The 15,511-nt window shown below is 37.8% G+C and overlaps 2 protein-coding genes across 8 annotated transcripts in view; one reads left to right on the forward strand and one right to left on the reverse strand.

Moving 5' to 3' along the window:
• XPA (XPA, DNA damage recognition and repair factor) overlaps positions 1–8,066 on the forward strand; it is a 28,566-nt gene extending 20,500 nt beyond the window's left edge. For 2 of the 3 annotated variants that reach the window (XM_023203116.1, XM_023203130.2), the window contains exons 6-7: positions 572–801; positions 7,386–8,066. In XM_023203116.1, the coding sequence (XP_023058884.1) occupies positions 572–777 (206 nt within the window). In that variant the 3' untranslated portion in view covers positions 778–801; positions 7,386–8,066. The remainder of the gene's footprint in view (positions 1–571; positions 802–7,385) is intronic. The other variant, XM_023203122.1, reaches the window with a different exon arrangement.
• Positions 8,067–9,194: 1,128 nt separating this feature from the next.
• The window catches only part of NCBP1 (nuclear cap binding protein subunit 1), a 41,675-nt gene continuing 35,358 nt past the window's right edge, over positions 9,195–15,511 (reverse strand). For 4 of the 5 annotated variants that reach the window (XM_023203085.1, XM_023203062.2, XM_023203094.1 and 1 more), the window contains exons 21-23: positions 13,929–14,057; positions 13,202–13,315; positions 9,195–11,821 (exon numbers count right to left, since the gene is read on the reverse strand). In XM_023203085.1, the coding sequence (XP_023058853.1) occupies positions 11,708–11,821; positions 13,202–13,315; positions 13,929–14,057 (357 nt within the window). In that variant the 3' untranslated portion in view covers positions 9,195–11,707. The remainder of the gene's footprint in view (positions 11,822–13,201; positions 13,316–13,928; positions 14,058–15,511) is intronic. The other variant, XR_002729791.1, reaches the window with a different exon arrangement.

Genomic DNA, 15,511 nt, shown 5'->3' on the forward strand with positions numbered 1-15,511 from the left:
TCTGTAGTTTGGTCACAGTGTCATCTAATGGTAACAAATTCCTGTAATTTGACAAACAGAATGAAAGACGATGGCATGCATTTCATCACATGCTTTTTTAATACAAATTCTATGTGGCATATATATTATTAGTATGAACAGAACTCTTCAAAAAGGTTTAGTTTTCATTGGTATTACTTTTTAAAGAAATATAAACTTTAATGTAATTGGCTTTTTTTCTCATTACAATAAATTGCTGCTGTTAATCACCAGATAAGTTAATTGTTAATTGTCCTCATTTTGAAGAGTTTGAACTTGCCCTGAAGTTTTTCATAGAGTTAGACCTCTTGGGTCTGGTTTCTTTTCTAGTTTGCTTCTTACTTGAATAAAGCATGTCTTTTGAGGAAATTTTCCAAAGTGGTTACATGAGTCATAGATTTTCCAAGTCTCTGCAAATAGAAATGTTTTTCTGCTTTTGTGCATATGAATACCTAAGTTCTGTAACATTACTCCACTGTCTTCTGGTGTTTAATGTGCAGAGAGGTCAGTGTGATGCCTTCTTTAATTATGGCTTCTTGTTGATTTACTTTAGAGGTTGTTCCCGCCTTCCTGAATAGGCCACAAAGGGCTGAGATTGGAGTAGACACTGTAGAGAGTAGACACAAGGAGCTTACTGTACAGTTTTCTCAGAGGCTCAGAACAGAGAGGAATAAAAGCAAGTCTAAAAGTATTTTAGTTGAAAAGAAATTGGAACCTGGTTCCTCTTGGTCTTCTGATTTTGATCCACAAAGAAGCTGACACAGTTTACTTCTTTATGGGAAGGTAAGAGATTATATTTACCTGCTTTGAGAATATGATCTTCTACTTTAGCAGTTTGAGAATTGATCTTACTACCAAAAATAATTTTATGGTTTAAATAGTATAAGGTGTGTACATATCTGTATAGATCTATGTCTATATAGATATATAAAAATAGGGTGAAAGACAAGAAAGTGTTTTCTTGTTAGTGAATTCAAATTGTTACGGATTTTAGATACAAGAAGGCAGAAACTGCTGTTCAGTTTTTTAACTGGTTTCAAAACTCTGTATCAAAATATTCAAAGGATCAGTTGAGAGTATTTGGAAAGAGTTCTTCTGAATTTGGCCCTTTCATTGCCCTCCACCAGTCCTTCCTCTCTTCCAGGAGCAAGGAGAGCCTTGAAGGATAAAGTAGTGAACAGGCATCTTAAGGCGTGTGAAAGGACCGTTATACATTACAGTAATCAGTTATAGATTATAGAAATCAGTTTTGATTTCAAAACTTCAGGATGCACTGGCCTTAATATTAGATGGGAACGTTCACCTGGTTCAAATGTACAGAACTTTTTGGGTTTTCATGTCTACTCTATAAATAAGGTAGAGATAAGGCTTTTCTTTAGTTATACCAGCTTTTCTTATTCAGTACTGGTAGAGGTTACCCTTCTAAAAAAAGGAAAATAAATTCATTTTCATTATTTATTACTATGTACTTTCCTCCCAAAAGAGGTAGGTAAGAAATCTCTTATGGGGGCCCAAGTTTGTGGACATTGTACATTGTGGGCCTGTGGTTATATTTATGAGTCTTTAGAGTCATCTCTCAAGAGAGTTGGGGAGACTCAATTCTCTGTTACTCTGCTTTAGTTTATGGAGGACTAAATAAGACCAAAGCATCATATTGTCTTTGTGTCTTTTCCTTGTAATTTTTTTTTCCTCCTGTTAACAAGGGGCACCATGAGTTAATACTTCCTGCCCTACCATGAAGCATTTAGAAGTATCTTGTCTGTCTCAGTTGTCTTATAAGTTGACCTCAGAAGCAGCATTGGGTTTCCTTGAATACAGACCACCTCTTTTGCAAAACCAAGATGTTAAACTGAATACAAGTTTTAGATTGGTATAAAATAACATTTTCATTTAAAAAAGGATTTAGGAGAAAATTTTTCTGTGTAAAATGTATAAGCAGTCCCTGAATATACCAGTAACGAGACTGGTTACCATGAAAATTGTTATAAATTTCCACAAAAGGCAGTCCTTAGTTAATAGCTTCCAGCATTGTGAAATTCTAGGCCAGTGGAACTAGGAGGTTGGCACATGGTAAACCACTATTTTGTCTCCAGCTTCAATTAGGCCTTCAGCACTGCGTAGGACCTGCACCCACGCCAGGTTTCCTTGGCTCCCCCAAAGTCGGTTTCAGACCTACAGACCTTTTTTCACTCTCCTAAAGCCTTATCTTGTTTTTACAACTACCTCCTTCCCATTCTCGGCAGTAGGTAGTTGATTTCTGCTTTCCTAAGTTTTAAGTTGTTAAATGAAGTAGTGTGAAAAAAGTATTAATCTTAAATTTATTTACCTGATGTTAACATTTGCCATATTTACTTTTTCTTCCACACACACATATTTTGCCAAGCCATTTATGTTACTTGCAGACATTGTGATTCTTACAAATACTTCAGCATGTTTTTCCTCAAAACAATGGCATTCGGCCGGGAGCAGTGGCTCACGCCTGTAATCCCAACACTTTGGGAGGCCGAGGCGGGCAGATCACCTGAGGCTAGGAGTTTGAGACCAGCCTGGCCAACATGGTGAAACCTTGTCTCTACTAAAAATACAAAAATTAGCTGGGCATGGTAGCGGGCACGTGTAGTCCCAGCTACTCAGGAGGCTGAGGCAAGAGAATTGCTTGAACCCAGGAAGTGGAGGTTGCAGTGAGCTGAGATTGTGCCATTGCACTCCAGCCTGGGCAACAAGAGTGAAACTCTGTCTCAAAAAAACAAAAAACAAAACAAAACAAAAAACAATGGTGTTCTTCTACATAAAGAACAATGATCATACTCAAGAAATTTAGCATTAATATAATGCTGCTGTCTTGTGTATAATTTAATATTCCCCAGTTATTTTGGTGTCCTTTACAGCTTTTTGTTGGATCCAGGTGCTATTCAAGGATGATGCATAGTGATAGTTGCTTTTAAACTAGTCTCTCAGCCTTTTTTGTCTTTCACGACGTTGACATTTTGCAGTGCCCAGGCCAGCTGCTATTCAGTGTGTCCCTCCATTCAGATTTATTAGCTGCTTGTTTCCTCACAGTTAGACTCAGGTCGAATGTTTTTGGTGGGAATACTTTCAAGCTGATGTGTTTGAGCATTTATCAGTAGACACATGGTACCAGCTCTTTTAAGGGAGTGGTAGTTTGACTGCTTAGTTAAGGTGGTGTCTGCCAGGTTTGTCCATTGTAAAGGTACCCTTTATCCTTTGTAATTAGTGAGAAATCTAATACTGTGTGAATATCTCATTCCTTACCTTTCACTCAGTGGTTTTATTTAGTACACAGGGCTGAGTCTTACTTTAGTTATTATTGTGGTGGATATAAATGGTGATTTTCTATTTCTGTCACTTTTTGTAATTGTTATTTGGCTTTCGGAAAGAGGAGCTTTTCTCCTTTTAAAAACTTTTTTTTTTTTTTTTTTAAGCATCAGCTGGACTCATTGTTTCTTATTCTGAAATCAATGTATTATAGTCCATTCCGGTCATGATTTATTTTGGTGTTGAAATTGTCCAAAATTTGTCCAGTAGAATCCCCTTCAAACTAGCTCCTGTCTTTTTAAACTATTTTGTTTGGAAATAATTTCAAACTTATAAAAACTTGCAAGGATAATAATACAAAGGGCCACTCATATCCTTTATCCAGATTACCTACTGTTAACACTTTATGCTATTTGCATCATTTGCATGCTCTTTCTATACACACACAGTATTTTTTTCTGAACCATTTAAGACTAAGTTGTATACATTACCACCCTTTACCCATAAATATTACAGTGTATATTTCCTAATAGGGATGTATTTTGTTACACAACCAAAGTATATTGTTAACTTGAGTAAATTTAACATTGATTTAGTATTTATGTCTAATCTGCCCTCCATATTCTAGTTTTGTTAGTTGATTTAATACTCTTTTTAGTGATTCCTTTCTAGAACAGAATCTAGTCTGGGATTGGGTATTGGCTTTAGGTACCAAGTCTTTCTAAACTTTTCTGGGATATTTACACAGCTTTTATTTTGTATGACATTGACATTTTTGAAGAAAAGTTTGCTTGCTCTTCCCTGCCTTTCAAAACATGCTTCTCACTTGGGGCAGTTTCTGGTGTGTCCTGCTGGCTGGATGTAGGGTATGCATTTCAGGCCAGGGACAGTATGTAAGTGATGTGGTTTTCTCAGGGCCTCATATCTGGAGGCACTGATGTCTGTCAGCCCTCAGTGGTAGGTAATTCTGATTTTTGATTTGATAAGCAAAAAGAAATTGTATCCCCCTAGATTTAGTATCCATCCATTGATGGTTCCTGCTAGAACCAGTCTTTAGTATGATGGTTATAAGAATTGTCTTCTAATTCCAGCATTCCTTCTGCACTTAAGCAGTTGGCAGTCAGCATTCTGTAACATCCTTTGCCCCATTTACTTATTGGTATGAATTCATTAATTTGTTTTTCTCCAGTCACTTTGGTTCTTTCTGTCCTTACTTTGTTGTTAAAATGGTCTGATTTGGCCTAGTGACTAGCTTTTGTATCTTTTGACACGTCATTTCCTTTTTTATTTTTATTTACTTGTTTACTTTTGAGACCTAGTCTTGCTCTGTCACCCTGGCTAGAGTGCAGTGGCGCAATCTCAGCTCACTGCAACCTTCGCCTCCTGGGTTCATGTGATTCTCCTGTCTCAGCCTCCCAAGTAGCTGAGATTACAGGCATGTGCCACCATGTCCAGCTAGTTTTTGTGTTTTCAGTAGAGATGGGGATTTCACCATACTGGCCAAGCTGGTCTCGAACTCCTGACCTCAAGTTGATCCACCTGCCTTGGCCTCCCAAAGTGCTAGGATTATAGGTGTGAGCCACCATGGCCGGCCTTGTCATCATTTCTTGAGCACTCCTGCTTTCTAGCACAACACATGCATACCTGTATTTCTATGTCTCTGTCTATAAATGTATGTAAACCTTGAGTTTACACACTGATACATCCAGTTCTAAAATTTCATGGTTCATTTTAGTTTTACTTATACAGGCTTTTTGGATGATGAGAAACCTGGTGGTCCTTAATATAGTGACTTGATCAAAGACCTTTGTGTGACTAATTCCTATTACTGTTGCTGCCTCCTCTTCTGGAGGGAGCCCTCTTTTTCTTGGGCTCTCTCACCCGGCTGTGGATGCTTACTTGCTCCATAGGACTGGATTGTTCAGAAAGGGAAAGAAGGGTGAAAAAAAACTCCAAATCTATCTATTTTAAAATACTTCCTTATGTTCTGTTGTTTTTTCCTTTGAGACAGGGTCTCGCTCTGTCACCTAGGCTGGAGTGCAGTGGTGCAATCACGGCTCACTGCAGGCTCAAACTCCTTGGCTTAAGTGATCCTCCCACCTCAGCTTCCCAAGTAGCTGGGACTACAGACATATGCCACCATGGCTAGCTAATTAAAAACATTTTTAAAAATTTTTTATTTTATTTTATTTTTTAAGAGATGGGGGTTTCACTATGTTGCCCAGGCTGGTCTTGAACTCCCAGGCTCAGATAATCCTCCCAAAGTGCTGGGATTACAGGCATGAACCATTGCACCTGGCCCAAAATACTTCCTTTCTGGCACAAGTTTTTCCAGGAATGCCTAGTAAATAAATTAAAGATGTGGCTTTATTCTTACCATTAAGCCTGACACACTAGCTGAAGAGTGGGGAGAAAAAGTCAAAGTCAGTGTAAAACCTTAGGTTCAATTATGGCTAGAAAGAGTTTTACTACAAGTATTTTTTTTTTAGTATTCAGAAAAGTTTTCTTTGGTACCTCTTTTTAAGTACACGTAATATTCAAATTAGGCAGAAAAGTTAGTTTAGCATGATTGCGCCACAGTAAAATTTTGTAGGATTTTCAGTGGGATAAGGTGGCCAGATGTCTTACATGAGAACCAAGTTGAAAAGCAGGTATTAGAATTCAAGTAGGCAACATCTTCCTTACATTATCTGAAACCAGGGGGCATCTGTGGAGTTCCGGTTAGCATATCATTTTTTATTTAGAAGATATCCTAAGGTAAAATTTAAGGGAAGGAAGGCATTCCAGATCTATATCTAGAAAAACCAAGGTCTTCAGAATATGAGAGGATACTGAAAGAAATGAAGAGTTTAGATGAACATTTTTTTCTTCCAGACCAAAAACTATCTAGAGGTATGTGCACTGAAATAATGTCAAAGTACTTTTCATGCTAGAAGTATTCATCAACTATACAACCTTGGGCAACTTATAACTTCTCTGTGCCTTGGTTTTCTCATCTGTAAAATTGGAATAATTCTACTTAGCTTAAAGGGTTGTGAAGATTAAATGTATTTAAAGTGTTAAGAACACTGCCTTACACATAGCCCTGTGTTTTCATCCTCATGACATAAAAGCTGAAAATAAGATTCAAGTAGTATTTTGATACTACTTATAGATCTAAAATGGATTAGGGAAAATATGTGATTACTTGGTGTATGTTGATTTTTATAGCTGCGATTATACAAGACAGCTATCATACTCTGCCTTAGGTAATGCCACTGTCAAAGACAATGATGAACTGTGTGGATCACTGGTGAGAACAGAAATGTAAAGTGTTGCTTTTTATTAAAATATGATTTACTTGGTTGCTTTCAAAGAACCCAATATAATTTTCTTTGTAAAATGATTTTGACAGGAAGTAGCAGAAAGAGCTCCAAACATTAGAATATGACCAGTGTCCTGGCTTCACAGTTATCTTTGCTTAGTTTCTCAACCTGCAAATTAAAGTAAAATCAAAACTCTATGGTTCTTTCCAGCTCTTAATATTCTGTGATTCTTATTTTTAGCCCTCTTATAAGAACTTCAAGAGACTTGAGGTCTTATTGCACAAGCAGTTTTTCTAAGATGAAAACATACCAGCATAGTGGTAGAGTTCTCTGCTTTCTAGTTTTCTTGCAAAGCTTGACTTGATGCTTATTGACGTAGCTCCTGACAAGAACTTAAAAATACTTTTTCTTATTTCAGCTGACTCATTTTCCTACTATGGCATTCTGTTATCTGAGGTCAAACTATACCTGAGTGTGTCCTATTTTGTTACTCAACTCACTTCTGAATATGGTTCTACTTTGCATACCACCAAGCCACATAACCATTTCTGAATCTCGTTTCACACTGCTCCAGTGAAAACTTGATTCACAGGCCGAACTAGGGAGGTAAGAAAGTAAGTTTGCCAAGTTGTATAATCAACTTTGTTATAAAATTAAGGTAAACTATATATGGTTTAAATACACATAGACACACACACGTACACTGCTGAAAGCTTGATGGATTTGGATTTTTGGATTCAGCTGAATAGCACCACTGAAAAGATGACTTTTAAATTTTTTTCTCAGAATTGCGGCGAGCAGTAAGAAGCAGCGTGTGGAAAAGGGAGACGATTGTTCATCAACATGAGTATGGACCAGAAGAAAACCTAGAAGATGACATGTACCGCAAGACTTGTACTGTATGTGGCCATGAACTGACATATGAAAAAATGTGATTTTTTAGTTCAGTGACCTGTTTTATAGAATTTTATATTTAATTAAAGGAAATTTAGATTGGTCATGTTCAAAATTCAAAAAAGTGCAACGTCTTCTTAGATGAATGGAACCCTTGTATAAGTAATGCTTCAGTAATAATTATGTATATTATGGCTTAAAATTAGCACACTTCAGTGAAGGTCGCCTGGCCTGGTTGTGTGCAGAATGTCATGTCTGTGATTGCTTTCTTACAACAGAGATGGAAGCTCAGTGCTAGAGCAGGTGAAAAAGTGGTAGGTCAGCTACAAATTTGTGGACAAGATACCAAGGCAAACCCTAGATTGGGGTAGAGGGAAAAGGTTTCAATAAAGGCCACAGCTGGCCGAACTGGATTCTTAACCAGGAAACAAATGGTGGTGTACTACTGTACCCTAGGTTCTGGTCATGTGTTTTTTAGGACGATTTCTGTCTCCACGATGGTGGAAACAGTGGGGAACTACTGCTGGAAAAAGCCCTAATAGCAGAAATAAACATTGAGTTGTAGGAGTCTGATCATGTTTTCTGTACTCTTGGGGCCTCTATTGTGGGCCTTAACATTAGTCTAGATAGTTTTTTAAATGTTGGATTAAAGTGGAAAAGAGTTGTTTTCATGGTTGAGTGTCTGCTGATCAAAGAAGGCACTGTGTTTATCGTTAAGCAGTGCTAACATTTACTGAGCATTTGCCAACCAGGTGCCAGGCATGCACCTAAATGCCTTAGAAGTATGTTCATTTAGTCCCAGGCTTGCTTCCATGCTACTTTCAGACTTCTAAGGAAAGGAAGTGACAACCCAATCTCACATCACTGCAGGCATGTGCATCAACTTTAGTGAAATTTTCCCGTATCTTGTCAAAACAATTATTGGGTCTAGGGATTTTTTTTTTGACAAAACCAAATTCCAGTTAAAATGACTGGATATTTTCAAATTGTGTGACATGACATTTTATCCTACAAATAGAATAAGAAGTTTAAACATTTGTTTTTTCCTCTAGTGGAGATGCTTGGAGAAAGGCTAAGTCAAAAAAAGTCATGTCCAAATAATTGAGACTACACAGAAATGTTTATGTATTTTTCAAGTTTGATTTTTTTAAACACCTTCACACTCGATTAATATGTGCTATGCTAAATATTACAGCTCAGTAAAAACTGATTCTGAATGGGCAGCAAGATGTATCGGGGAAAAAAGCTTTCAGCTTGATGACAACAGAATAACTAGGGGTTCAGGTTGTTGCAAGAGCATTGTGGGGGGGAAAGGAGCTCTTCGACCAAGTGGATCTAGGTTCAGATTCCACTTACTAGCTGTGGACCCTGGGTAAATTTTTCCAAAAGCCTGTTTTTAATCTGTTAAGAGGGCATAATCATCTCTCAAAGGATTGTTTGAAGTAGTTAATAGGGTGAACCTATAGCACCTGGCACATAATAACCACTAGTTAAAAAGCATAATACTCAAGGCCACTATATTACAGAAAATAGATCTGTGTGGTTAAGGCATGCTTCTATTCATCCTTTACACCCTTATCAGTTTAAGACAATCCTGGTATCCAGACATCACTAACAGCTAAATCTGCTCTACACAGGTTGGCAAGGCCCCTTCCTCATCTTTCATTTTCAAGTGTAATTATAAATTAGGAAAACAGTATGTTTACTTTAACAAAAGCATGTTAAATTGCACCAACACAATTTAACAGAGTATTTATTGCAAGGTATGATGTACAGTGACATGCCATCTTTTGTCTGTATGAACTTACTTCATTAGTGGGGACAGCAACTGTTGAATGTTTGCTCTTACACACCTTTATTTCTTCAAAACTCAATTCCTAGTTCAGTTTTTCCATACACTTAAGCTGCTAGACTGGGACAGAGCAGGATCACATCAGCGAACAGCTGTTAAAAGTAACCATTATACATGAAGACAGGACCAAGAGAAAAGAAATGTTCTACAAATTTCTCTAGAATGTGGACCAAACATAACTAGCCACACTTTTCAGTACATTGTGAAAAGATTACAAAGCAGTTTCGAGTCAAAGTTACCAATCCCTTAAAGGTTATCCTTTGGTTTTTTGACACAGGAGTCATTTTAAACTACAGTTGACCTTTGAACAACATGGGGTTAGCAATGCCGACACCCCGCACAAAAATTTGCATATAACTTTTGACTCCCCCAAAATTTAACCACCAATAGCCCACTGCTGACTGGAGACTTAGCAATAACAGTTTATTAACTCATTTTGTATGTTATATGCTATATTCTTTTTTCTTTTTTATTTGAGACAGAGTCTTGCTCTGTCGCCCAGGCTGGAGTGCAGTGGCACGATCTTGGCTCACTGCAACTTCCACCTCCCAGGTTCAAGCGATTCTCCTGTCTCAGCCTCCCGAGTAGCTGGGACTACAGACACATGCCACCACGCCTGGCTAATTTTTTTGTATTTTTTAGTAGAGACAGGGTTTCACCGTGTTAGCCAGGATGGTCTGGATCTCCTGAACTTGTAATCCACCCGCCTCAGCCTCCCAAAGTGCTGGGATTACAAGCATCAGCCACTGCGCCCAGCCGATATGCTATATTCTTATGAAAATACAGAAAAAATCATAAGAAAAAATATATTTACTATTTAATAAGTAGAAGTGGATCACCATAAAGGTCTTCATCCTCATCATCTTCATGTCAAGCAGGCTGAGGAAGACAAGGGGCTGGTCTTGCCATCTCAAGGGTGGAAGAAAACCCATGTGTGAGGGGACCCACACAGTTCAAACCCATGTTGTTCAGGTGTCAATTGTAATTATATATAATTACATAGTTTGTGCTGTGCTTAAGCAATGGGAAGGAGAAACAGTATAAATGAGAATATTTAGCCAAGAACCTGGTTTTAGTCCTCTACTAACCCACCACGCAACCTGGATTTTTCTGAATATTTTGTATTTTGTCTTAAATAGTATGGTATTTAAAAATCCTAGGAATTCCCGTCTATTAAGTGGACCACATTCTGTAGCCACTCAAATGTATGGTAAACCAAAGTGAAAATATATCAAAATATGCAAAACGCTTAATGCATCGACTTGGGATGTAATAAGAAAAAATTATACCTATTTTGTGCAAATGGACAACAACACTACCAGTAGTTGTAGGATTACTGGTAATTTTTTTCTAAGATTTAATGAAAAAAGTCTAAAAATCCTCTAAATTTGGAATGTCAGACAATTCCTCATACTTGCGTATTATTTTTCAGACAGCTGTCATTTCAGCATCAACACCATACAGGAAACAAGCTCAGGACTTCATAGTTTTTTGGATCAGGATCCATATAAACAAAATCTAAACTCACATCTAATTCAGGGTATGGTTTCAGTCAATCTGACCACTTCTACATCCACTTTAGTATTCTGTAACTCACTACAAGACCTTGGACAAATAACCCAGAGGCTAGAGGAAGTGAGTAGATGCTCTAAGATAATGGTGACCAAACCTGGAATCACCTGGGGAAACTTTAAGGATTACTGAGGATGTCTGCGTTCCACCCTCAAAGTAACTTGAAAGATTCCCAGGTGATTTACATTAAGACAAATTTAAGAACTACTCTTCCAACTAGTAACACTTTTATTACTAACAAGTCCTGTCTTAAGATACTACTTAAAAATACTTTGAAGAGAAAATTTCAAATGGAGAACACCTTCAGTAAGAAACAACCAGTTTTAGAGTAGAGTGAGATGATAAATCATGAAATGCCAAAGTTTAAAAACCATACTTTTAGTTTTATTTCAGCCATGTTAAGTTATCCCCGAGCTGTAAAAAGTTATGCTACTGGGTAGCTGGGTAAACCCATCAGTTCTATATACTATGTAAGGTTGACCTCTAGTGTTTCACATACCTCAAACCAATTATTTTGTGCCTTAAAGAGAAAAAAATACCAAACTGATCACAGAGAAGTTGTATCTGTCACATATATAATACATCATAGTCATCGTCACATTACTGCCATTAGGAAGTATTTACTTTTCAGGGCAATTAAAAGTAATGCCATGTTATCCACTGTCCTCTTCCCCCTTTGTTTCCTTTAAGAAGTGAAAAGATACTACAAGAAAGCAAGCATTCAAACCATCAAAAAATAAGACAAATTATTTTAAGATATTAAAAAAAAACTTGAAGAAAAAAACGACCCTTAGGCCTGCAGGGCACAGAACTGCTGGAACACGGCCAAGATATGAGGGTCTAATTCAGCAGTGAAGAGGAGGTTCTCCAGGGTCACCATGTACTGCTGGATTATCTGGTGATGCTAGGGACACAGAAAAGGGGGTAGTTAGGTCAGGAAAAAGCATATAAATAATCTTGTTGAACATCTCCTTCAGCAGCCCACCCATGCTGCAGAATGATGAAAAAAGGAAGGGGAAAATAAAGTGCTGATAGGAATAATGGACCCCTAAAAGTCCCTAACATTAAAAAAAAAGGGGGGGGGGAATGAAAAAAATGAATGCTTAATAGCTTTTTAAAAAATCCAGTTCTTACCAACTTCATGTAAATAGAATTCATGATTCAGGGCAGTGGCAGCAATGCCTGCTTGCTGCTAGTACTATTACACATTAGGCTCAGCTGGCTCACTCCCCAATCAGGGCACAATACATTATGACTTTTTAAAAAGCAGCCAGACAAGGACTGACCGGAAGATAAAGAGTCGGAAAATGAAATACTCTTTTTCTATGTGTTCCTCTATAAGCCTTGAAAACACTCAGAGATTCCTGTAGGACTAGAGACTGTTAAAGCTTTTAAAACTGGCAGTAACTAAAATCAGGGAATTCCTATTTGGAGGCTCAAATAATTGAACTTACAGTGACTTCTACATTAATCATTCTTCTAGAATGAACAAATGAATATTTAGGTGAGTAGTGTCTGAAGACACAATGAATTAGCTCCACTCTCCTATATACCTTTAACTTAAATCTAGGTGAGAATAGGTGCTGGCATTTTGCTTTTGTAGAGAGACCCTTGGGAGCTTACCTTGATTCTGTGTAGTTTACCACCTGAACCTTGGATTTTTAGGGACTTATAAATCCAATTACTGTCCTATTGATATTTTTGTCCTCTACATTTCATATTACAGCTAGGATTCCCAGCACAGAAAATGGTAATTAGGAGACTGGGCACCATGACTCATGCCTGTAATCCCAGCAGCACTTTGGGAGGTGGAGGCAGATCGCCTGAGGTCAGGAGTTTGAGACTAGCCTGGCCAACATGGTGAAACCCTGTCCCTACTAAAAATACAAAAATTAGCCGGGAGTGGTGACGGACGTCTGTAATCCCAGCAATGTAGGAGGCTGAGGCAGGAGAATCGCTTAAACCTAGGAGGTGGAGGTTGCCGTAAGCTGAGATCGTGTCACTGCACTCCAGCCTGGACAACAGAGTGAGACGCCATCTCAAAAAAAACAGGTGAGGCGGGGGTGTGTGGGGGGGGTTGCGATTAGGAATCTAAGTGGTATAGAATCAGTTTAAGCCTAAATATTCTGATGAGCAATGGTAGCAGCAAATGGACATGAGCTGAAGGGTCTAACAGGTACTATATAGCCTCCTAACAAATTTGACAAGGATTTTTTTTTTTAATGAAAAATCTTTGTGGCTGAGAATAGTATTGTTTATTATCTAATCAAAGTTCCCCACATACCTGTAGGAAGATCTGCTGTAGCCTCTCTATACAGTTCTTATACCACGGTGTTAATACACTGGTCCCATCAGTTTCGCATCGTACTAAGTGCTCAGTCAAGATCATGATAAACCGCTGGAAAGGGAGAAGTTAAAGTAGTACTAGAGATAGGATCTTATACTTCAGAAAAAAATTCATGACAAAGAAACCCCAAAGTATTGCTTGTTCTACCCTGTCTTTGTGGTGTGTGTGCCTAACTTTCATTATTCATTAAGTCAACCTAGAAAGACAGACTGGTAATAACATGAGTTGGTACATCCTTCCTGGCAATACATAAAGACCTTTAATGATCTTAAATTACTTATCCTAGTAATATTACTTCCTGGCATCTATTCTAATGAAATAATCAGAAATGTTAACAGGAATCTGTATTAAAATGTTCATGGAAGGAAAATGATCAGCAATGAGGAATAATTAAACAAGACATATATAACAAAAGCAACCCATAATTTTTTTTTCAAGCATGGAGAAATGCTCATGCAAGAATACTAAGTCAACAGCAGAGAAACTCAGAAACATACATGGTTGCCTCTGAGTAGTGAACTTTTATTTCCTTCCTAAATTTTTTTATTTTTAATCTCTTCTATAAATGTGATTTCCTTTTACAATGAAAAATAACATTTTTAAAAACTAAAACTAAAGAAACGTATTATTTCCTTTTATGTATACATGTCCCAAGCCAACATACCTGAAATATGACGAGGAAAAGATTCTTTTGTTCACTCTGAGCAGATTCCACTTTTTCCTGAAGTCTTTCTATTTGTTCCTCAAGAACCCCATCTTTCCTGTCACTGCTTCTGTCGTCATCATCACTTCGCTACAGAAGGCAAAGGAACAAAAGGAAAATACCATTTAGATTCTAGTGTGTTAAATCTCCTCCAGGGGAAGCATTTTATTGTGTCTGGCCAAATGTTAAGACTTATATTCTATAGTGAAAGTAGCCCCCACTCTGCCACCCACACACATATACCTCAAAGTCCTGTTGTGGTTCAGAGACACTGTCTTCTCACTCAGAAATACCATGGGTTCTTATCTAGGCCAGGGAAATTTAGTGGCACTTGTCTTGGTAACAACATGGGGGACTTGGCTACAATTTATCACTATTTGACCATTTGAGCAGTAACAACAGGGAGATGGCTTGCTAATCATTAATCTCCTCATGGGCCATACAGAAAAACTGAGCAAGTCCTACGGGCCAAGCCTGCTCATTCTTGTTATAATTTAGAAATGGCTACAGCCGACATATAATAATTCAAAGTGGGCCATTTAAGACTTTCTGCTGGCAATGATGGGCTCAATACACTCCCGTAAAGCTTTAATAATTCCCCCCCTCCAGCTCACTCTGAAGAGTTTATAGAATTTTGATTTTTTTTTTTTTTTAAAGGAAAAGAAAAGGCATGGTTTATTTCCATTTTACAGAGAAAGGAACAGGCTGAGAGGTTTGATGACTTTCCCAGCATCACCCAGCCAGAAAGTGGCAGAGCCAGAACGTGGCTCTAGGTGTTACATACTAAGGTACTTTCAGCAAGAAGTGGCATCACTGACTCTAGAAAGCCTGGTAATTCTTTGAGGTAATACTTAACTGCTAAGGCCCCAGCTACTGATCTCCTCTCCGCTTTAAGCAAAATCATCAGAACCCTGCTCTCGGATTTCACAGAATCTTGCTTTTCTCTCTATAAACACAGCCCATTTATGAGGTCTGCTTTATGTTCTAGACACGTGGGTACATGACTGTCCTTTCCTAACACCACTCAAAGGTAAGGTTCTAGAGCACTACTACCTAATAGACCTTTCTTCAATGGGGCCAATGTTATATAAATATGTGCGGCCTGTTAGGACGGCAACCACACGTTACTACTGAGCACCTGAAATATGGTTGTGTGACCAAAGAACTGAATTTTAAATTGTATTTAATTTTAATTAAACTAAAATAGTCACATGCAGCTAGTAGCTAGTGTGTTGGACAGCACATTTCTAGAAACAGTGTGGCATGAGAGAAAGTCTCTGGAGTCTGATAGACTTGTGTCAGAACCTAGCTCTGGTCATGTACCAGCTATGCAAGCTACTAGCTATGCTACTTAACTTCTCTGTGTCTCACTTTATAACATCTACAAAATGAGATGACACTATTTACCTTACAGATTTTAGGTCTGTGTTTATATCCATACATGTATACATATATGTCTACATGGAGACTTGTACTCAAACTTGCTAAAGGTTCCTGTAGGGCACTAAACTCAACTTTTTTTTTTTTTTTTTTTTTTTTTTTTG

This window comes from Piliocolobus tephrosceles, chromosome 14, assembly GCF_002776525.5.
Source record: "Piliocolobus tephrosceles isolate RC106 chromosome 14, ASM277652v3, whole genome shotgun sequence".
In the NCBI taxonomy this organism is placed as follows: domain Eukaryota; kingdom Metazoa; phylum Chordata; class Mammalia; order Primates; family Cercopithecidae; genus Piliocolobus; species Piliocolobus tephrosceles.